General features: G+C 44.8%; 1 protein-coding gene across 2 annotated transcripts in view; it reads right to left on the minus strand.

Moving 5' to 3' along the window:
- The window catches only part of BCAS3 (BCAS3 microtubule associated cell migration factor), a 2,570,631-nt gene that overhangs the window by 1,334,889 nt on the left and 1,212,256 nt on the right, over positions 1–23,486 (minus strand). For both annotated transcript variants that reach the window (XM_069226456.1, XM_069226455.1), the window contains exon 17: positions 4,337–4,487. In XM_069226456.1, coding sequence (XP_069082557.1) covers positions 4,337–4,487 — 151 coding nt within the window. The remainder of the gene's footprint in view (positions 1–4,336; positions 4,488–23,486) is intronic.

A 23,486-nucleotide genomic window follows, 5' to 3' on the forward strand; every position in this document is an offset into this window, starting at 1 on the left:
ACTTGATATGAACATTGTGTTGCCTTGAGAAAGACCTAGGTGAACACACCCCAGAGAGCAAAACATGTGTCGGCTGTGTTCAGTGTGCAACCGTCAAGCCTTTATAGATTGTATATCACCGAATAAATCAATAAATAAATTAGAATCACAACCTATGGACTGGAGGATCTTTGATTTGCGGATAAAACTTGCATTATGCAGTACTACTCTTACAACACCATTTAAGTGGGTCCTCAAACTCAATATCCAGTAACTTTGTTCTCTCAGGGGAATTTGGTCCATACCCCTATTTGAGTTCCCACTCTCAAATTTTTCAATCTCCTATTGGGCATTCACACAGGAAGGAAACTTGGACCTCCACTACATTTGGTAAAATAATTTCAGCAGGCACCTGACTCTAATATGTCCGACAGCAAGGATGCATCCTCGCAGAAGGAAAAGTCGGTGAGGCCTGAAAACGTTGGGAGAAGAGATACGTGGTAGCTGAGGAGGGAGACAGCCATTACGAAAGGGTTCTCGCACGGCACAAGGTAACGAAAAACAACCTTACATGGATAATATTAACAGATGGGTTTCAAAACTTTATAAGTTATGCTCAGCTGTGGCTGCAAGTGCAGCTCTACCCAAGAAGTGGGATATTTGGTGATACCATTGAATATAAGGCCTGGGCATTCTGCTGCTCTCAAGTGAAGCTGAATTCTTAAATAGAACATATTGCACCCCAGTTTTGCTACATAAATTTGATCAGTCTGTAAGCACTGAATGTCATAGATGTGCTACAGAGGGTATAGATTTTCTTCCCCTGGCTTCGCAGTGCCCTGTTCTACGCTCAAACTGGTGCAGGGTCAATGAAATATTGGTTAGAATTATAGGCTACCCACTGACATTGACCCCCATTACTGCAATACTCGGTCATGTGGTCCATTGTCAGTCAGACGACTGAAAGTTCTACTGCTGCTGCTAGCCAAACTCATTGTAGCTATGACATGGCGGAGGGCACCCCTGCCTCAGATAACTGATTATGAGGCTGCATATTTTAACAACTCGGGTAAATGTTATGCTATGCTTTAGCCTTCCCATAGCAAGCCAAGGTATATTTGTGGCCTGTTACATGATTATTTGGATAGAAAGAAATAGTATGATGTTCAAGAAACTTAAACAATATCTGCATTGCTGGTATGAATGTCAACTATTAAGCCGTTAGAAGGAACAGATGCGGTATGTGCTTTTCAACAGAGATGGACCAAATGTGCAATAGCCTCTCCTCTCGTTTCAGAAAGCTTGCCTTGTTTGCTATTATGCCTTAATTCATCTGCAGGTTAATGTCTTATATCCACTAGTATAATGTCTGTAATTTGATCAACGGTACTGTGATAATGATTTATCTGACAACTTGATTGCGGTTTGACTGCAATGATTTTCAATCTTAATTTTGTGTTCATTTTATGTTTAGTAAAATTACATTTATAAAAAGAAGGGTATTTCATGTGCCTCCGTGGAAATCAGACTGTAAACCACTGAAAAGCATAGTAAAACGGAAAACAAATCCTAAAACGCAACGTGAAACATGTATATCAGTTAATACTAACTGCAACTTAATTTTTGCATACAGTAAAGTTTTAATAGAATGAGCAAAACATGGATGTGGATCAGTACAAATGTAAATGAAAAGAAGAAAAAACAACTATAAAACTGGGAAACCCAATGTCAGTATATTTCATAAAAGATTGATAGCTACGGGGCTGTGATAAAATTCCTCACTTCAACATAGGGGTAACCATGTAGCACGCCACCATGAGAACTTGGCATTCTCCTACTGTCACCCCAACAACACCAGGACATGATGGTGCCAAGCATTCACTGTAACAAAAAAAATGCAAAACTTATCCCAGGCGGGGCGGCAGAGAAGAGCGCCTCCCTGACCTCTTCCGCCGACGGCAACGGACTGCGGCACCCTGGCGTAAATGATACAAGCTTGCCTTCATGTATCACTTTCTACAGCAGTTTTGGGACTATCTGAACTTTGGAAGTAACACGTGCTACACATAGCCAGCGTTATGCTACAACTATTTCAATCTTGGAAGAGGACGCCTCCATCTGACGGGCTGCTACTTCCAGTGCTCGGCCTGCTCCCCTCTCTGTGTTGTCCTGACACCGTTTTTCCTTCTGTCCCAACACCTGGGAAAGCGTTTGGTAAATCATTGCCCAATGAGCATTGTGTCGATGACGCCTGAGTTAGGATGCCTGCTGCATTTCCTCTAGGGGTGCACGGGACTCGCCACAGACAAGGCAGGGTCTGAACACTTACCACAGGAGTCTAGAGTCCATGTTCAACAGAAGTGAAGTTCTAAAACCACTGCCCGCTTTGGTACAAACCAAGATATTGTGGGAAAACATGATTTTCAGACGCCATACAATTCATCCAAGCAGGGAAGCTGCGCTCGGACACCAGGCTTCTGTGTGATTATGGCTTTATATCAGGTGGGGTCTTCTGTCCTGCCACTGATTTCCCTTCTAGATGAAGTGTAAATACAGCACTTGCCTGCCTTCTCATGGCTTAAGGGCGAAGAGCAGTCGCTGTGGTGGGAAGGAATGGATACAAGCCCAACCATGCAGTTTTAATGTGGCCCTTATTAGGGAGGGGCTGCTAATTACGTGTTCTTTCAGAGCACTTGACAGTTTGACAAATGGGAGGTGTGAAGAGTGGGACAACAGTTTCTATTGCTCAGATAAAGTTATTTTTTAGGCAGGACCTTTCCTTTTTTGTCTTTTGGGATTACTACAACAGGAATGCTTGACGGCAGTCAGATGCAAGATCTCACACACTTAATTGTACCTATATTGTGGGCGCTCCAGAATAAACATAAAAACCACCCCGGTGCTACCTGCCCCGAGGAGCATTACTGTACACAAATCCACTACAACAGACTTGGAGGAACAAATCGAGCACAAACATTTATTTTAATGCTATTTATGCATGGGTGATGGTCGTGTTTGTGCATGGCATACAGTGATACTGGAACACTTTATACATGTTTGTGTGCTGCCTTAAAAGGCCTCGACATTATTTCTAAAAAGCCAGCCTCCATATTATTTCTAAAAGCCCAGCATGAAAACTGACTGTGACCTAAAGCGTCCAACTCTCGGCTCCCCTTTTTCTTTCAAACAACTCTGTCCTTCTTTTCCATTATCTGCACGCCTCTATTCGGAGTACAACCCACTCTAAATCACATGCATGTTTGCCTTAATCTTCACTAAAGTGTTTTTGCAAATTGCCCATGCCTTATTTAAAAGATCACAAGCTCTGCTGTAGAAGTCAAGCTGCACCCTATCAATACCGAATCTCCTGTAGCTCATCTACTAATACCAATGGATGAAATTCCTATATCCACATTTCCCACTAAATCTAACACACAGAAAATGGAGTAAAAGTATAAAATGTTTCCTGTAGAGCACAAGATTAATCACAATAACCAACAATACCTAGCAAAATAATAACAACAAAAAACACTACTCTTGGAACCTGCAAGCTTGTTGCCCAGCGTAAAAGCACTACAATAAGTCATTCGGGTAGTAAGTGCTAAATAATACAATATAGAACCTACACTAAAGCTACTATCCTGACACACAGACTATTGTAGTTCATACAGGCTGCTTTATCATTCTGTTTTACTGATTGACACTCTTGCACTCACTTAAGACAAAACCAACCGCTAAGGGTAATATCCATCACCTAGTACTAAACCACTCCACAGCAATAAGCTTCCCATCAGCAAATGTACAGGCACAAAATAACTGAAGAGGTATGTCACATACTACTGGCCAAAGGTGGACTCTAATGTAATCCAACACTGCAGTTCCTGACTAGCAACATACTATGACCACTTCTTGGCATCTCACATCTCATGATATTAATAAAGACCATCCACAGATCTCTCCATCTCTTCTCCTTTTTAACTATGACTGCTTAGGACCATAACATTTAAACAAAATATCAAAGAAATACCAAAAGGGAGCTACCTAAAGCTGCCAGTCTACTGTAAACCATAAAATGCACGCCTAGCTCTCACACTTCTCCATCCATCACCCTGCTAAGCATTGTGTCCCATAAGACAATAACCACACCTCGGTGGTCCTCACTGACAACACGGAAACACTTCCCACATAGGATAAAAACAGACAACACACTTCCAACGAAACACCCTACTGTTGTAGTGTGCTACCCAGGTAGGCAAGCGCTTCAGCGCTCCAGATATGGGTGGTAAGCTCTATATAAATGCTGCAATACAATATAACTGTGCCCCACAGTTAGTGAGAAGTAAAGAGGCTCACTTACCCCGTGCGCTTTGTGATGGTCCCCAACGTCATGGGCTGCTTGATCTGAGCGAGAGGCAACACAACAGTAAGGCTGGGGAGAGGCGAGAGACGCGGGTTGCCAGGGTTGTTGTTGGCAAAGTTATTATAATTGTCTTGGTTGTTCAGTTTGCCTGAATGGAGACAACATAGTCCAATTGGTAAGTGTCATTTATTCGGGAGCATCAAAAAATGCCTCAAAATTTACAAAAAACAAACAAAAACTACAGCCTTAAATTAACAAACTGTAACACAGAAGCAAAATTGAGAATACTAAACAAATTGGCAAACGTAAAGACATTGTGAAAATGATTCTGAAATGCAAAAAGGAGGATAGTAAACATGGCACTGGGATATCTGCACTCCAAATGGCTGTATCTGCACAAGAAATACTTTTGAAATCGCCTACAACTGCCTTAGGTTTGGAACTGGCCAGAATACCTCCTAATCTGCCTGAGATTTTCTGTTTATCTGAGAGGCATCATTATTTGAGCTGGGTGATCTTCAAGGGCAGACAAATCACTTTGAAATTAAGGAACCCCTCAGATATCAACATTGGTTATTTCTCTTTTCTTACAATTTGTGCCTCTGCACATTTCTTCTCTGTCACTTAATTTGGTACTTCTCTTCCTCTGGATCTTTGTCCCTCACTGCTCTCTTTCGACCTCTCTCCATTCCTCCCTTGTCTTTCTCTACAGTCTTGGCTCACTCTCCTTCCCTTTTCTGGCTACGCTTGCACTCTAAACTCCTTCTGTCTTTCCCTTCTATTTTTCTCTAAATTCCTCCTCTCTCTCACTCATGTTTTGCCTCCGCATATCTCCCAGCTGTCTCTCTCGCAAGCTTTTTCTGCAGTCATGAAAATTGAGAGCTTTTAATAAGGCTTATTTTTGTGATTACAGATGCTACTATTATTCAACTGAATGGTTCTCATTTTATCATCTCTAAAGGATTCAAGGCAGAGGCAACCGCTAAGACCTAGATCTTTGACATGAAGGTTGCACACAGATCTCTACAATGGCTGTTTCACTACATAACATACCCAAAGAACTCCCTCTTCACGCTGCTGTCACCTCTTATATTGTCTTTTTTTCCTTCCTCTTGTTTCTTAATCGCAATTACTCCTTATTTCTTACCGCCTTCTCCATGTACCTTTATTTCTCTCTCTTTCCCTCTCTAGTAGCAGAGTCAGGCTCCTCAACTTGTTTGTCTTCTTCCTGTTGGTCTTTTTTCTGTCTATGTCTTCCTCCGTCTCCTCATCATTAGCAACAGAAATGGAGGTCACTCTCTTTTCAGACTAGAAGGTGGATGTGAGCAATGGATGGGAGCTTTGTTCGAATCCAACAGTATCCAACACCACCAAAGTCAGCTAGAATGCGATAACCACAGGTAATCGAACCCCACGAGTGTGACCAGCTCTAAGCTCTTGTGCCGTATCTCGTGCCAATGTACTGTGCACATGCACATACTATATCATGTAAATATAACTATAAATAAAATACATTTGACACAATCAACTCTATGTGTAACACTGTGGCTCTATCTCCTGCACATTTGTGTCTGGGTTTGGCATCTCAATTTGATGTAATCTCGATGGAATTATCTGTCGAGCTGGGTGGTTTATTACAGAGCGTGCTCCGGCTGCTGCCAAGGGGACTCGACGGAGGCTGTTCGTAGTATTCCTAGTTGTAGCTGCACTGCAGAGACGATCACCTTTACAATAGACTCGACAAGCCTTTCAGTCCAATCGGCAGGCCGCGACTGGATGACTGGAGGCCAATCTCAGCACAGCAGCCAGAGGCTGAATGGCAGAACGCCACTCATGCTCTCTGCATTGTGGTTTAACCACTGTAAACAACTTGAGCAAAAGGCATTGACGCTTAACTAAACCACCCAGTCTCCTTATGATTCCAGATACCACACAGTTAACCTGCTTGTTATTTGATAACGGAGTCTTTCAACGTGTCCCTTCAGAAATCCAGCCTACCTTTAGCCGAATACACATAAGGCCACACAAAATAAACAGTTTCTAAAATGGAATTCAAGACGATCAAACCATCCTGATTTATAGTCCAGAGGTGTCTTTGCAGTAAAAACCAGTTAGTGTATTTTTTTCGCTCTTTCAAACACCGGGACCCTTGCCATTGACTATGCCTCATCTTAACTAATTTATTATATACATATCTTCATAATACTACGGGCCCAGCTGGTATCTGGCTTGCCTCCTGGACACTAGCCCGCCAATAAGCACTATGCTATTATCGTCCAACATTTTCCTGAATTCAGTTGCTGTTGCCCCGCAGCCCACACTAATCGCACCCTCACAGATATTCCTTTACAATATTCAAGTCATTTCCGTAAAGAAAGTTTATAACGTTGTAGCAAACTAGTTCTAAATTAGATTGGAATTAGCACAAACTGTGCACTGTGAAAGTACTTCAAGGTTCGGCCGATGCAGGCCTGCGATTGGCCGAGCAGTTCTAGGCGCTCTATAATTAAAACGTGGCATCGAGTGCACGGGCTCCTGAACTTTCACCTTGAATGCTTACCTCTCTTTTGATACGTTTTGTCCCAAATCTCTCTATTATTCAAAGCCCTCAACCTTTCAGCCTTCAGACAAAACAAAATAAGCTACAAATTACACACGACGCAGAAAAAGAACCGCTGGGCAGAAGGGCACAAAGACGGGGAACAAGGGAGAGAGCCAGTCTGTTGAGAATGGGACCCGAGTGCTCCAAACAAGCCAGCAACGGCGAATTAAAGGGTTTAGATCATTAACTTGTTTTTCTGCGCCTCAACAATGCCGCCAACTGCTGGTTTTGTCCCTAATCAAAAAGGAGCCATATTGGGAATTAGGCTGCTAAATAACTTGTGCATTCTGCACAGACATTAGACAAATCCTGAGCCAGGGCTGCACAATCTCGGCTGAAGAGGGGTCTTAACATTTCAAAAGAGCTTACACCCCCAGGACAGCCACCTTCTCCACAAGGAAGAATAACAACACAGAAAAAAAAGATTCTCACAGGAAACGGCCCATAAGGCCATAATGGTGCTTGAGACGGGACCAAGGAGAATGGGGCAGAAGAAAATGGCCTAATGGATTTTGCCTCGTCTAAAGAAATGAGGGCAGCTCCCGGAAGGCTTTTTCCTTCCCCACAGACCTCACGTGCCAGCGTAATTTCCTCTTCTATGCAAATAATTTTGATGTATGCAGGCCAGTTTTTTAAACATTTTAACAATGGAGAATTAGTGTAAAATCATTTTGGTCAAAATGTAAAAATATAACTGGGGAACGCACTATTTAAAAAAAAACCACTTAGGTGAAAATGCAGGTCCAACACCATGTCTAAGTCCCGATTTAATAATGCCAGGAATTCACCAGTGTTTACAGAAGTAGGCCTGAAAACCTGTAAAAGGTGCAGATGCCTAGAGTACGCCTAATGAAGACGATACACGTTTACCATAGAAGTGCACATTCACTTGTTAAAACTTTACTTTTCAGGGGGAAAATATTTTCACCCAAGCAGAAACTCCTTTATCCCAAATACCACCCACTTTTGGAGAAGAGATCCTTTCCCATCCTAGAAAACGTTCCGCTCCTGCCCCTGCCGTGAGTAACCTCCAACCTTCTAAAGGTGGAACGGGGATGTGCAGGAGGGGCTGAATACCCGAAACATGCACGTTTTTGGGTGTGCACATGCTTGCAGCGCAGTCCATCCCTGACACTTCCACTTCCTGCCCTTGTAAGTAGATATGTTAACAAATATTAATGTGAGTGCAAAACCAACTTTTTTATGTAATCCAAACATACACACAAATAGCTTTGAGCATTGGACCATACCATTTTTGATTTTGGCAATACGTTGTAGAATTAATTTAACTGAAAACCGTAAATGTCTAGTCATTTACATAGAGCTGGGTACATATTCACAATTGTAGCAAACAATGAAACAGAAGCACAGTGAGATTACGTGATCTGCCCCAACATTACACAAACTAGTCAAGTGGATATGATGAGACTGCAAAGTCTTGTTGACTCTCAGTTGGTAACCTGGTTGCGGAACTGCAAGTATAATCTGGGTGTTCTTACAGTAACAATTTGTGAAACTGAGTGAATTGTTAAAAGTAAATTTGCTATAGAAATCCACAAGATACTTAATCAGAAACTAAAGTAAAAAAGAGCAATGGTACAATTAGGACAACTATATATCTCGACCCAGTGCTTAATTTGTAAATATAAACATGCTGATGCCCAAAGCTCTTCTCCGAAACACGTGGCTGCTGCAAATAAATGTGCGAACACTGAATACTGAGGCAGCGTAATCCTGAAGCCATCTCCCACCCTTTTAATCCATTTACAGCCACTCCCTGTCCCTTCAACTCACTCCTGCAGCTTGCTGCTTCCTTCATTTGTGGTGCTTTTTCGTTTTTCTCTTCATCCGTCTCTTCCATATGTGTTTTTTGCTCGCAGTAAATGCTTGAGGCAGAAAAATAAGTGTGGCCCTCAAAAATAAGTGCCGCTGCTGCGCACCGGATACCACTAGCTCAAATTACCCACTGTCCAGACCTCTGTCATATTAAGACCTTCACACTGCAGTATACAAAAAAATGGATGGGTGGAATGCTCAAATCATTTGCAGCCACTGAGTTATTTTGCACACCATGCCAACTCTGTTTGGACCAGTCATATGCAAATCAGTCTTCACCCTGCTACAATAGCAATAGTCCAACCTGACCTGCTAGGCTAGGACCTCCCTGAAACGGAACAGAAGCAAACCAAGACCTGTTTTGCCCTGGTTGGGACTCTTCAGTTAGTGTAGCTTGGTTCTAGTGCCTGGACACTTCTTAAGGCAGCAGGATCAAGGTTGATCTGTATAAGGCTGGGTCTAATCTGAGGTGGCATGGTGGACAAAATAAAGGATGAACTGAGATACGTCCCTGAGTAATTACCAGTGGCTGAGATTGATTTGAGCATGCCGTCCACCATTATTTTGTTTTCCTCATAAAAACAACTTGACACAAATGTATTTGAAAATGGTATTTTCAAAGTATGCTATAATCAGAAAGGTGCCATAACTAGAGTGTTGCTAGAATTCAAACCCTGATACAATGCACATACAAGTACTTGCATGTATCAGAGAATTGGCTAATGAAACTCATATATTATGAAAACATAAATTTGTCATCTCAATGTATGGTACCGAAGGGGACAAGTGGATTTAATGTTTTTATCAGAAAATACATTTCTGAAGTATTTCGTTGGTTGACAAGTAGAATTTTTTTAACATTCTACTCCATGAGTGACAAAGACTTGTTTCAACTGCATCACATGGCATCCAGTAAGGCGAACAACTTCAAGTTTTTATTTAGTCATTACCTCATCAACCTGACAAGCAATAGAGCTTCAATCACTAACAGCGTCTAAGCCCTATACCACATTTTACAAAGAATAGTCCCGACCACCCACAACAAAGTCATTTCCAGATGCCCTTCTGTATCTCCAGATCTATGCCCTTGCTTTGTTCTTGAAGCCTGGCTTCATCAAGGCACATCAGAAACTTAATAGTAGTGAAATCTAAAGGGCTTGGAAGTTTTACTTCAGCAGTACAAACGGTCTTTATTTACCCTAACCTCTGCAAAAAGACTATGCCTGACAAGTAGGTGTCTAAGCACGTTCATTACCTTGTTGGATATCCACTGGTATGTGTGATGCTACCCCATCTAAGGGTGGCATGAACCCTTAGTCTGAGGGGGAGCGAAGAAAACGTGATCTTTATCACATGCATGTGTCTTTTGGCAAAAACAGGAGGGTAAGATAAACAACCTACTTTTTGTAAAAACGAACTCTTGGAAATAGAATCAGAACTGATGTTCAGATGGCGGCGTGGCCACGAAGGTGACCAAGATTTCCACACGGCTCTGATGCTGCAGCCTCTGAATTCCCTTAACATCGGATTTTGGGCCCCATCCCCTGCCATCAGAGCCACTGAGCCCTTTTCTCGGATGGGACCCGGCATGACCTGCCATCACCCACACAACACAAAACCACACTATACATTACTTTCAGCCTTCCAGATACACACTCCCTGTTCATACAAACCAACAATACTATCCTCTATTTGCTCCACACAGACCATCTTTCATCATGACAATTCCTAAACCCAGCCTTCCAACACACTACGAACACCCTTCCCCTCTCTTCACCAATTAGACTCCACCATACAATCCCCACACTCCACCACATATATTACCTCTTTCAGTCATCACAACTAGCACAGACTCCCCTAACACACACACATCCCCTCTTACACACCTGATACATTCATCTCCGAAACACATCAAAACCCCCTGTAATACCCTAATTACACTCACCAGCACTAACTCGCATACAAATCCCTCACCGAAAACCACTACATCAATATCCCCTCTCACTATTTCACTAAAACAATACAGACCACACACATCAGCACATCAAATCAACACAAACTTTCGTTATACTTATCGTCACACCCACTCCCACTCTCATGACTACACAAAGAATACAAATCCCATCCAATCTTTATCCACACATTCTCACTCTTCACAAACATCTACCACAAGCACCCCAACACAGCAACATTTATTCACCGCCTCTCATCCATTGCACAATTTAGAGCCTTACATCATGATCCACATGCTCCTCCACCACCCCTAACCCATACTCCTTCCACACTAAACAGTCGCAAACAAAATAAACAACATGTCACTCTTAACAGCTTTGCATCCCCTTGTCTATTACATAATAAGGCTACCCTACAAAAAGCACTACACTCTTCATGTCTTTCTCAGCCACCAAGTCCACCACCCCCACACACAGACCCAACAAAATGCCTCCTAATCCTGCTGGAAGAGGAACACTATATTCAAAAACAAGACTATTGTGACCCTCACACAGTTATCACAACTAACACACCTGCTACAAGCTCAAAATATACTGCACACCCTTCTCCTAAACAAGACAACACCGCCACTAACACACTTTTTCTAAACTGCCAGCTCATAAATGCTCGGTCACTCTGAAAAAACAAGCACCACATCTACGACCTGCTCACAGACACACAACCTGACTTACTATTCATAACAGAGGGAGATGACATGGCCCCAGTGTTGCATGAAGCCCTTCCTCCAGCCTATCAAACCATCACACAAAACCATATAGGCAAGAGAGGAGGTGCACTAGCTATTATATTCAAACAGGCAATAAATCTCAGTAAAACAGACAACATTTCCATACAAGGTTGTTAAGCCCTCCTCACCAGATGCGACCCTACTCCAAACTTCATCCTATAACTTTCTCCTCCTTTACAGACCTCCACCTAACAACTCTACATTCCCAGACGCTTTGCTAGACACAGTCTCAAACCTTATTACATTATACTCAAACCTATACATTCTTGGGGACCTAAACATTTTGTTTGACAAACCCAATATGCCCCATTCAAAAGCTATCACCACTGGCCTAGTCACATTGAACCTACATCAGATTGTACACAATCCCACACACATCGCTGGACACATCCTAGATGTCTTTTTTGCTAAGCCTGAACTAGTTACCGTTCATAGCTTCACGCCAATCACAAGGTCAGACCATCATTTGATAATTTCCGACATAAAACTCCACAAATCAACACACCTCACAACTACTTACATACATGCACCTATCAACCTTGGAGCAAACTCAATTTAGATGACTTAGAAATACAACTAACATCCAACACAGATCTAGATACAATTAATTCTGTTCCAAAACCTTTTGAGTGGCTACAGGAAACTTTGATATCCTAATACCCCTCAGAAAAACTAAACAGGACAAAAGAAAACCAACACCTTGGAGAAACACAGAACTTAAAAAGATAAAGCAACAAATCAGAAAGTTGCAGCAGACCTGGCTCAAAACAAACAGTCAAGACAAACTGCAGCTACACAAGCTTAACAGAATATACAAATCATCAATCAGAAAAACAAAAAAAGGTACTACTCAGACAGAATTCAAAATGCTAAATCTGCAACCAAAGAATTTTATAAAATTCTCAACGAATTTCGAAAACCTACATGCATGGAAGGAAGTCATCCCACTACTCAAGATTTCACAAACAAACTGGCAACTCATTACACAACTAAGGCAGACACATTGGACTCCTATTTAAAACAGAAGAAAACCATCAGCACCAACCCCCTTTCTAAAATACCCTCTAAGAACAAACCAACCCAGCCTCTATAGTCCTTCAAACAAATATCACAAGGTGAATTTATGGATTTGGTTAAAGCAAGCAGACCTTCCGGTTGCCCTTCTGACCCTTGCCCACCACACATCTTCAGGAACATTCTTTTATCTACTTTTGCTGCCACGCCTGTAAGAAGAATCATCAACAACTCTTTAACTACAGGAACTTTTCCTGTAGACCTGAAAAAGGAATACATACGACCGTTATTAAAGAAAACAAACCTAGACCCGCAAGACACCAACAACTACAGACCAATCACAAATGGACCTTTCCTGGGCAAAGTGATAGAAAGAGAAGCATTCACCCAGATGTCACAATTCATTAAAGACAATTCTATACTTTCAGACTTCCAAACTGGATTCCGCCCAGGAACAGGCACTGAATCAGCACTCATAGCAATCTGGGATGATCTTAAAAACACAGTCGACTGCAATGGAGTTGCTGCACTACTTCTCTTGGACCTCTCGGCTGCCTTTGATACTGTTGACCATGACACCCTAATTCAAAGACTCCACGAAGCCGGCATATAAGGGACTGCTCTCGACTGGATTACATCCTACCTTCAAAAAAGAACTTATATCATCTATTCTCACCCCTTCACGTCCAAACCCTACCTCACAAAAGCAGGGCTCCCCGGGTCCCCCAAGGATCAATCATCTCAACTTTGCTTTTCAACATATACTGATATGATTACCATAACTGATCAATGATTTTCATCTCACATGCTACAACTATGCAAATGACACACAAATACTACTTAAATTAGAATGTCCCAAAAACATTGAAAACTCACTAATCTTCAGTTGCCTCAGAGCCGTTGATCAGTGGATGACTTGGAGCCATCTCAAACTAAATGCCTCCAAAACAGAAATACTCATATGTGGTGACTGGAAAAATTATGACCCACTGTGCGCCTGGCCTGACGATCTGGGACCACCTCCTCAATTATCCAAGGAAGTTAAAAACCTTGGAATCACCATGGACTCCAAGTTAACTATGAATGCCCAAGTGGACACATTAGCATGAACAAACTTCATCACCTTGAAGACTCTATGATGCATCTCTCCCCACCTCGTATTTCCACACAAGGTGCAACGTACTCTCTCGCTTGTACTATCCAAACTGGATTATGCCAGTGGCCTCTACAATGGATCATCTCTATCTATTATAAAAAAACGACGTTTTCATAACTCCACAGCCAGGCTACTATTAGAAGTAAAGCCACAAGCCCACATCTCCCCTGCCTTGAGAGCACTACACTGTTTACCCATTGCCAGAAGATGCACCTTCAAGCTGCTTTGTATCACCCATAAAGTTATACATGGAACAGGACCGCTTTTTATCAGAAACAAAATAACCAAATACATTCAACAAAGAAACCTCCGCTCAAGATTGGCACCCGCCTTAGAACACCACCATACAAGAAAAAGACTATAGGTGGTACATCCTTCTCCGTTCTAGCAGCCAAACTATGGAATTCATTACCCCCAACTATAAGAGCCACAGATAACTATTGTGTCCTCAGAAAACTACTGAAGAGTTGGCTCTTTCCTTCATAACCACCCTATTCAAACAGCTATGGACTGCATATGCCTATGATGATACATATTTTTATCTGATTATGTGTATATTCTAGTTATATATAGTTCTTTAGAAAATATGTATCGCTACTATGTCATAACAATAAACTACACATATATTCTTTAAACCTGTTTAACTAATGTATATTTACTCATGGTTTAAATATGTGTATGTATGTACATATATGTGTGCATATGTGTGTGTATTCATGTGTGTATGTATGTGTGTGTGTGTGTGTATATATATATATGTGTATGTTATTCTATGCTTAACATATTCATAGGTCATTGCATAGCTCCTAGATAAGTTGTTATATTAGATACTTATGGATCCCTGCTCTCATTAAATCACACTTTGTCTACCCATCACCATATGTCATGACTATATTAATCTATCCTCCATTCCCACTCTGACTCATCCCAAATCCATTCTACTACTTTCATCTCCTAAATAACCCTGCCTAAGCTCTTCTCTCCTCTTCCACATCCAACTCACCCAAACCTCACTTTACTACCATGATCTCCCAAACAACCTTACTAAATTCTCCCTCATTTACCTCACCTTTAACTCATCCAAAACCCCTCCTGCTACTATGATCTTCCCAACCCTTTCCACAGACTCTTCCCTCCTCCATCCCCCCCTTTACTCATACCAAGCCTAAATCCTATTACCATAAATTCCCAATTAACATTTCTGGATTCTTCCCTCCTCCACCCCTCCATTACCTCAGTCAATCCAACTAACACTCTCATATCCATAGCTCAAATTAACTCATAATAATACTAAAACTGTACTTATATTTCCCTATACTAATCCACCACTAATTCCTCTTGGGTTCCGGAGTAGCGTGCTACTTACCGAGAAGCGCTTCAATGCCTCGTCAGGGGTAGTAAGTGCTATATAAATACTATTACAATACAATACAGTACAAAAACATGGAACATATCCAATCAGACCAGCAATAGCAACCACCCCACTTCCCCTCCTCAAGGACCTCAAATGTAACCAAATCATTCATACACCATGTTAACCAGAGTTACTGTATTACCACAGTTGGTTTTCACCTATATGCATAAAGATCCTCATCCGTGCTCCAATCATAGCTGAATTCCTGGGCCCCTGTGAAGCGTTCTAACAGTGTACTCGAGGCCGTTATGTCTGTCAGGGCCCCTTCTTCCCTGCGTGCCAGTCTCATGTTTTGTTCTTCAGCCACACCCCATTCCAAAACATCACGGGACCAGCTGGAAGGGGATAGGCTTCATGTACCCATCCAACCCATAGCCACCCTTCGCTTACCCAGCACTAAAGCGAGGAGCGCAAATCTGTAAGGGACGAGCCTAACCCATGGTCTCTGTATCATACCCAGGAGGCAAGCCAATGGCGTTGCCTCGAGCCCCAGACCAGTGACCCCGTCCAAACCACCACCCATCAAAACTGCTGAACCTCCCGACAGGCCCAGGCCAAGTGGAGAAAGGAAGCACCTGTTTCCCCACATCGAGGACACCCAATCTCCCTTGTCTGGTCCATCTTAAGTCAAGCAGGTGTGATGTATACTTGATGGACAAAATTAAAGTGCAACAACTTAAATCTGTGGTTACAAGAGACCGTGGGTACCAGAGACAGTGCCAAGCTCCAGTCCATGTCTTCTATGGGGTTCTCCAGCTTTCGATCCCAGGCCCTATGAGCTGCACACTCTACCCTCACACTATCCCCACGCAGCGCTCTATAAAAGAGAGTAACCAAGTGGGAATTCTCTTCCCAATATATTAACCCATTCAACATCTTTGATGCCAATGGGGCCACTGGAAACCCAGACAAGACCTCTGGAGCCACACTCTCCATCTTGGCATATTTCAAAAACTGCCCAGTGCTCAATCCAAAAGTATCTCACGCCTCCCGAAATCAAATAAACTCACCAATGGGATATAAATCACCCGCCACCAAGCACCCACCCATTCTCCAAGCCTGAATTGTCATGAAAGTATCCATATCCCTAAAGGGGGCCAGACTCCAGATCTTCAGTTCCCTATCAAAGGGAGCACGTCGGAGTATTTGCTTAACCGCTTGTTCCCAGATCCCAGCTGTATTCTTAACCAGATAGGGGAGAGTAGTCACCGACCTACGGCCCAACATTAATGCGTGCACCTGTGCCTCATCTCCCAACATGCCAACGAATAGCCGCTTCTCCCAATTATCTGTCTGCGCCATCCACTTAGCAGCAGGTTGTAAATGAGTCGCATAATAATACAGTCTAATATTAGGGAGTGCCAAGACTCCAGCTTCCATATCCCTTTGTAACGTGGACAACGCCACCCTGCTACGACAGCCAGCCCAAACCAAGAAAATCAACAAGCTATCCAGATGTTTAAAAAGCTTTGCTGTCAATGGAAACAAAGAATTCTGGACCAGGTAAAGACATCCAGGTAAGAATACCATCTTGGCCACAGCCGCGCTTCCCATCACAGATAGAGGCAGCTTATTCCAGAACGATGCAGAGCGCTCCAAACCCTTCATCACCCGCTCCACATTATGCGTCAGATGTGCCGTCACCGTATGTGTAACCCATATGCCCAGATATAAAAAACTTTCAAGTTTCCACCTGAGCCCCACCCCAGGCACTCCTCTGGCGGGGCATCACATAGTGATCCTTGAGAAAACAGCAGTGACTTCTTCTTATTCACCTGTAAACCAGAAAAAGCCCCAAATTCCTCCATCAACTGTAACAACAGCGGGACCGAGACCCGTGGCTCTCGGAGGTATAGTAACGCATGATCGGCATACAGTGGGAGCAGTGTACAACAAATGAACCCAAGCACAAAATTGAGGGCCAAACCCCATTCCCTGCAGAACTGCCAATAAGTACCCCCACCCCACAGTGTCAAAAGCCTTCTCTAGGTCCAGTGATACTAATACCAATTCGTCTACCACCCCCACTGTTTCATGTAAATCGTGTGCTAAGCGACCTAAGTTGTAAGTCGTACTGCGACCGAGAATTAATCCGCATTGATCCTCGTGTACCAGACCCCAAACACTCAACGCAGTTGAGTAGCCAAAATTTTACACAGAATCTTGACATCCGTATTGAGCATAGTAAGCGGGCGATATGAGTGAGGGTCATCAGGATCCCCCCCAGGCTTAAGCATTAGACAGACAATGCCCTGCCACATGGTCTCAGGAAGAATACCCTGATCCTGAGCTTCCTCAAACACCGCCAACAACCTCTCCCTCAGAAGGAGAGGAAACGTCTGGTACAACTAGATTGGGAAACCGTCCCCACCAGGCAATTTAGACTTCGACAATGCCTCCGGAGCCGCACCCACTTCTTCAACTGTTATCTCAGACTCTAGGCTCTCCCTACAGTCCGGTTCCAGCCATGGAAGTCTCATCCGTTTCAGAAACTCACCTAAGCTAACATCCGAGACAGGAGGACCTGTACCCCATCCACATTCCTAATACGCAAGATGGGAGGAGAGTCAACCTCCCGCTTAAGGAGCCATGGCAACAATTTACCAGACATGTCTGCCTCCCTATGGAGACGCTGTCAATACGATCTACAGGTAACCTTATCCAGCAGTTACTGACCTTCTTAAACAGCCGAAGCTGCTCTTGCTCAACCTCTGGATTTACCGGTGCTGTGCTACCTCCAGTTCACTTTCCCAATGTGTAAGTTCCTGTTCCATTTGTTTGCTCACCCCACATGCAGTGCCGATACATACTTCCCTTAAGAGCACCTTCATAGCATCCCATTCCATGCCCCTTGAGTTAGTCGCACCCCAATTCAAATCCAAATAGTCCTTAAGGGCCCTCGCCATCTTCTCACGATGGTCAGCCTCCATCAAAAACAAGGGAGGCATACACCAGCAACTCGACACATTAGCATCAGATCCCCATAACACATGCATCAGTACTGGCGCGTAATCAGACAAAAAACTCCCCAAATGCTTGACATCCATTACCTGTGAACAAGTCAGTCCTCACAAGAGGAAACGATCCAGCAGACTGTATGTATTGTGTGTCTTAGAGTTACAGGTGTATTCCTTAGCCTTTGGAGGCAGTTCTCTCCATCCATCCCAGAGTCCTAGATTATGCATAACCTCTGTGAGGGATCTAGTCATCAATGGTTTGGTTCCCAACTTAGGAGGAGAATGATCCACCTCACCATCCAATATGCAGTTATAGTCTCAAGCCCATATCAGAGGGGAGACTATCCCCTACCACAGCATTTCAGGTATGTTGTCATAAAAGGAGGGATCATCTATGTTAGGTGCATAAGTCTTTAGAATGGTAAGGGGAATTCCATCCAAAGTGCCATGTAAATGTATATATCTCCCTTCCACATCTGCTTCACTGTAGATATGTGTAAATGGGACCCTAGGGGCAATCCAGATCAACACTCCCCTTGCATAGGAGGGAAAAGGATGAAGAGAACACCTGACCCTGCCACTTTCTAGCCAACGTATGTGATTCCTCTTCTGTCAAATGAGTTTCCTGGAAACACACTATATGAACCCTATGGTATCTTAGGGAGGAGTGTACTCTATAACGCGTAGTGAAGCTCTTCAGTCCCTTAACATTCCATGTCTGTATATTAATCTGTCGACCCATGTTAAGATTGCATATCCAGCACTCCCGCTGGGGCCCCTCCTCCAGCCCCACACCCAAAAGAAGGCGGCGAGAAGTCACAACCACCCATCTCACACTCAACAATGCACTGCCTTTATAAACATCAAACCATTGAGAACTTTCGCAAATTTTGCACCCCCGAACCTCTGTACCTACCCCGGATGAAAAAGTAAAACATACTTATCAAAACATACTGTAGATTCATATACATGTATGCTGCCAGGACAACAGCCCACACCCCAACACCCAAAAAGCCTACCACAACAGTGGAAGTGAACACCACCCATCCCCAACAGTATACAGAGTGCCTACCACCCCATCCAATCCTCATCCAGGATAAGCATTTCCCCCTTCAACCACATAGTACAAAGACATATGAAGCCCCTTTGAACAACTTTCATAAGAGTTTCATTACTCCCAATCATGCAAGGCGTGGTCCATAGGCCGAACACAAGGCCCCCCCGGCCGAGCTGCACTATTAGTATCCCCAAAAGGCCCACATATTCAAGATTCAACCAATAGCACCCCAGCCTCCACGTCCGATGGGCCAGCAAGTTCAACAGCCTGCTCAGGATCCACCACCGCCATAGTACCATCCTGCTGGATTTCAATTCTACTGACAGATTCATCGCAGCGCTGCGCAGAGACCCAGAACAGGCCATCCCCATGCTTCAACCAGTCTGCACCATCCATTCCAGAAGTACGAGCCAAACCAACTCCAGACTTCCTCTGGATGCTAAAAAAAACGGGATTTGCCTCCGCAAACCACCTTCAGCCGTGCCGGATACAACAACATGTATCATATGTTCATGGCACGAAGCTTGGCCTTCACCTCCAGAAACCCTTTCCGGGAGGACTAGACCTTATTCATATAGTCTGGGAAGATGGAAATCTTGCGATTCTCAATGGCAGCCCTATCGGTCTCACGGGCGGTCCGTAGGATACAGTCCCTGTCTTTATAGTTCAGGAGGCGCCCCCGAGCAAGGAGGAGCAACCAAAGCCCTATGAGCACTCTCCACCACAAACACCCTGGACAACCCCTCCAGCTGCGATACTTCTCTGATCCATTGTTGAACAAAGGTTTCCACCGTGGAGCCTTCCACGCGTTCCGGGAATAAAAGGAGGCGCACGTTGTTCCGCCAAGATCTGCCCTCTGAATCCTCCAGCTGCAACTCTAATGTCCCAAAAGTAGAAGTGACCTGAGCCATCTGCTTGCGCAATGTGCCCACCTCTGTTTGCAAATCCACAATAGACCCCTCCGCCACCTTGACCTTATCAGATACTTGCGGAGGTCAGCTCGTAAAAGCTTCACCTCCACAGCTACCGTTTCTATTTTCCCCTCCAGGGCCACTCTGGCGCCATGAATGGCGGCTAATAGCTCAGCACGCGTGGGCTCCTCCGCTGTGGATGGCGCCTCCAATGCATCTCCCGACTCTACCATATGAGTCTGTCTCTATGGGAGCGGCGTAGGCATAGTATATTGCATCATTGTGTTCCCCCGCGACAGCGCAGTCTGCAGATGTCGCCCCATCTTACCTCTTCAAAGGAATAATAGGATGTGTTACCACCAGGGCAAAGCAGATCTGTTGGTCAGCCCAAATGTCCACTGCAGGGGCCCCCAAATGCCCACGCCGCCGTGCCGACCACTCCAGCCTAGCGTGGGTAAGGTGTGCACACTGCGCGTAGGATCACAGATCCCAGTCCTCTATGCCTCCGCAGAGACTCCAGAAATAGAAAAAACAAACCCCTCACCTTTGCAACAGAACCATCCGGCGGGCCCCAGATCAGCCCCCCTCGTTGCTGCTCACCAGTGAGCTTTGCAAAACGGTGCACCAACCCAGGCCACTCTCACGTGACCCAGCCTAAGCCATGAACCACCCTCACTCCCGTCCCTGCAGCTCACTGTCATCGTGCAGGTCTATTCCTCTGTTCATGTGGGGAGCAACATGCCTGCCGGCAATCCAGAGAGGGCCCAAACGTACCCCCCTCACCTCCTTCACCTCAAAGGATTGTCACGGTGCGAGCCAATACAAGACCCGCCCTGTTTCTAGCTGGGGACAGCCCCAATTAGCCCCCCGCGCACTCCAGCCACCTGATCCAGGGCCGGCAGGCAGCCGCCCCTACTGGCAAAGGCCGCAACAGGCCCGCTGCACGAGCACTGGTCGCGCCTGTCTGACCAGGCCTGACCCCGCGCTCCAAGTGACCCAGAGCACCAACCGGGGACAAAATCAGGCAGAGACCCGCCGCTGACATCCGGGCACTGCCAATAGCTGTTGCAGGGGGGTGCACTGCCTTCTAGCACCCATGATCCCTGTATGATATAACAGGGACAGCGGAGCGCACTAGAGACGCGCCCCGCCGGCCATCATGGTTGGCCACGCCCCCAGCATCCTGCTTCTTAATATGACTTGCAAGCCCTCCTTGGACGCGTTGATGTAGATCACATTATAGCGGGGGCTGATTTTAATATGATTTTGGATCTGTCGCTGGACAGGACTGCCTCATCTCCCAGCTGCAAGGCGCGCTCCCACCAAGTCCTTCGTGACATATGTGACACTCACTCATTTACAGACGCTTGGTGATATTACCACATAACGTCCCAAGGGTACACTTTTTACTCTGCACCACACAATATGTGGACTCGCACAGATTATTGGCTACTTTGGACTAACACCCTGTTATGGCTTGATAATGTTTCCCACCTCCCGCGCACTTTGTCTAATCACTCTCTGGTCCAGATGGTTCTGACTGTTCCCTTCGTTGGCAGGGTGGAGCGTGTCTGGTGGTTCCCACACAATCCCCTACAAGATGAGGTGTTTCGGGAAGAACTGCGAGTAGAATACTTTGCCTTGAACGTGGGATCCGTTACCACACAGGCCACCCTATGGGAGGCCTTCAAGTTCTACATTTGTCAAATTGTCATCTAGAAGCACACGGGGTGCTGCGGGATATCCAAGGGCCCTTGCATGCGTCAAGCAGGAACTGCAAGAACTTGATAGTGTAAATGTGCAACAGTAACATGGCCCTCAACTACAGCGCTGTACCATCCTGTTGAATGAGTTTGGTGAGCTCGCTGCCTGTGAGGTGGCATACTTAGGGAAGTATGCCAGGGCTCGTCAGTATGGAGAGGGTGAGTGGCCTGGCCAAATTCTGGCACGGCTACTCCACCTCTTCAAGGGGCAGCAGCTATATCCCTGAATTGTTGCTCTAGGACGAAATGTGTACGATGAACAATAGTACAATCCTAGCAGAGCACACTACACTCCAAAAATTGGGTCTGCCGTAGGGATTCACTTCCCTCAAAAGACTTCTGTATTCTAAACCTGTAGCACGTATACGAATCAACTGATCCCTCACCGCCCAAATTGATGTCACTCGAGGGATGCAATAGGGCTGTCCCTTATCCCCTATTCTTTTCATTATTGCTATGACCCCCCGGCCCAACACCTGCAGGTCTCCAGGAGAAGCACCTACACCAGGGCTTGAAGTTTAGGCCCAGCCCGCTGCTTATGTCAAAGTGGATGGCATTTTACTACTTGTGTGTCATCCAGCTGATAATCTAACACCCATTATCCGCAAGATCGTACAGTTTGGTCGATTTTCAGGCCTTCAAATTAATTGGGCAAAGTCTTAACTGTTACCACTTAGTGAAGGCACAATGCAGCCGTAGCTTGAATTCCGCCCTGCACTGGTGCGCGGACTCAGTTAAGTATTTGGGCATCCATATACACCGTGACAAGGAGCAGGTCCTCCGATTGAATTACGGTCCAGCTGTGGACAGAATGACAGCGCAGGAGTGCTAGATTCGGCTGTCGCTCTCTATGGCAGGTCGCATTACTATCATTAAAATGGTGGTTCTTCCCCTGGTTTTTGTATATTTTCTCCAAAATATATCTATTCCTCTCACCAATGCTTTCTTTGCCACGCTGCGAAGCTTGCTCTTGGTCTGGTTAGGCTGCAGACCGTGGGTGGTATGGGACACACTGGTGCTTCCATACGAGTGTGGGGGGGCTCGGGGTAACATGTTTTCAACTCTTTTACCTTGTATCACAATGTCAGTACGCCTACCACTGGTACCACCAAGATGCGCAACTCCTATATAATAAACCAGAACACGACCAAGCAGGAATGGTTCCATTACACTCTATCCTATCACAGGGCATACCTCTCGATCCTACTAATATCCAAACCCTCTCCACCACCTGCTGGGCATGGAGCAAACTCCTCGGGTACTTGTGGATGACCTTTTATACTCCCCATCTTTGTCACTTGCAGAAATCAGTGGTTGTCCCCTACACTAGAGACAATAGTTAAGCACACACTATCAAAATATACACTACACACATTTGTTTTTTTTCCCCCAGATGGGTGTGTCTTATCACATGCCAAAAATACATGGTTTGCAAATGGGACTGTCATAGACCACTTTGTTCTAGGACTCCTCCATAGTGTGCTACGGGCACATTCCCTCCAACACCTTTGCTTCCACGGACTTCACATCCATGGACAGCCCAGATAGATGACTCGGACGGGAGGTGTTTGGTCTCCAAGCTCTACAGTACCAATGTGGCCTTCCTACCAACCCGAGACGTGTGACTCAGGGAGACATGGGAGCAGGAACAGCAACACTCCTTCCCGGATAAGGTTTGGTATTACTGCTGTCAACAA

Source organism: Pleurodeles waltl, chromosome 3_1 (genome assembly GCF_031143425.1).
Source record: "Pleurodeles waltl isolate 20211129_DDA chromosome 3_1, aPleWal1.hap1.20221129, whole genome shotgun sequence".
NCBI classification, from domain to species: Eukaryota; Metazoa; Chordata; class Amphibia; order Caudata; family Salamandridae; genus Pleurodeles; species Pleurodeles waltl.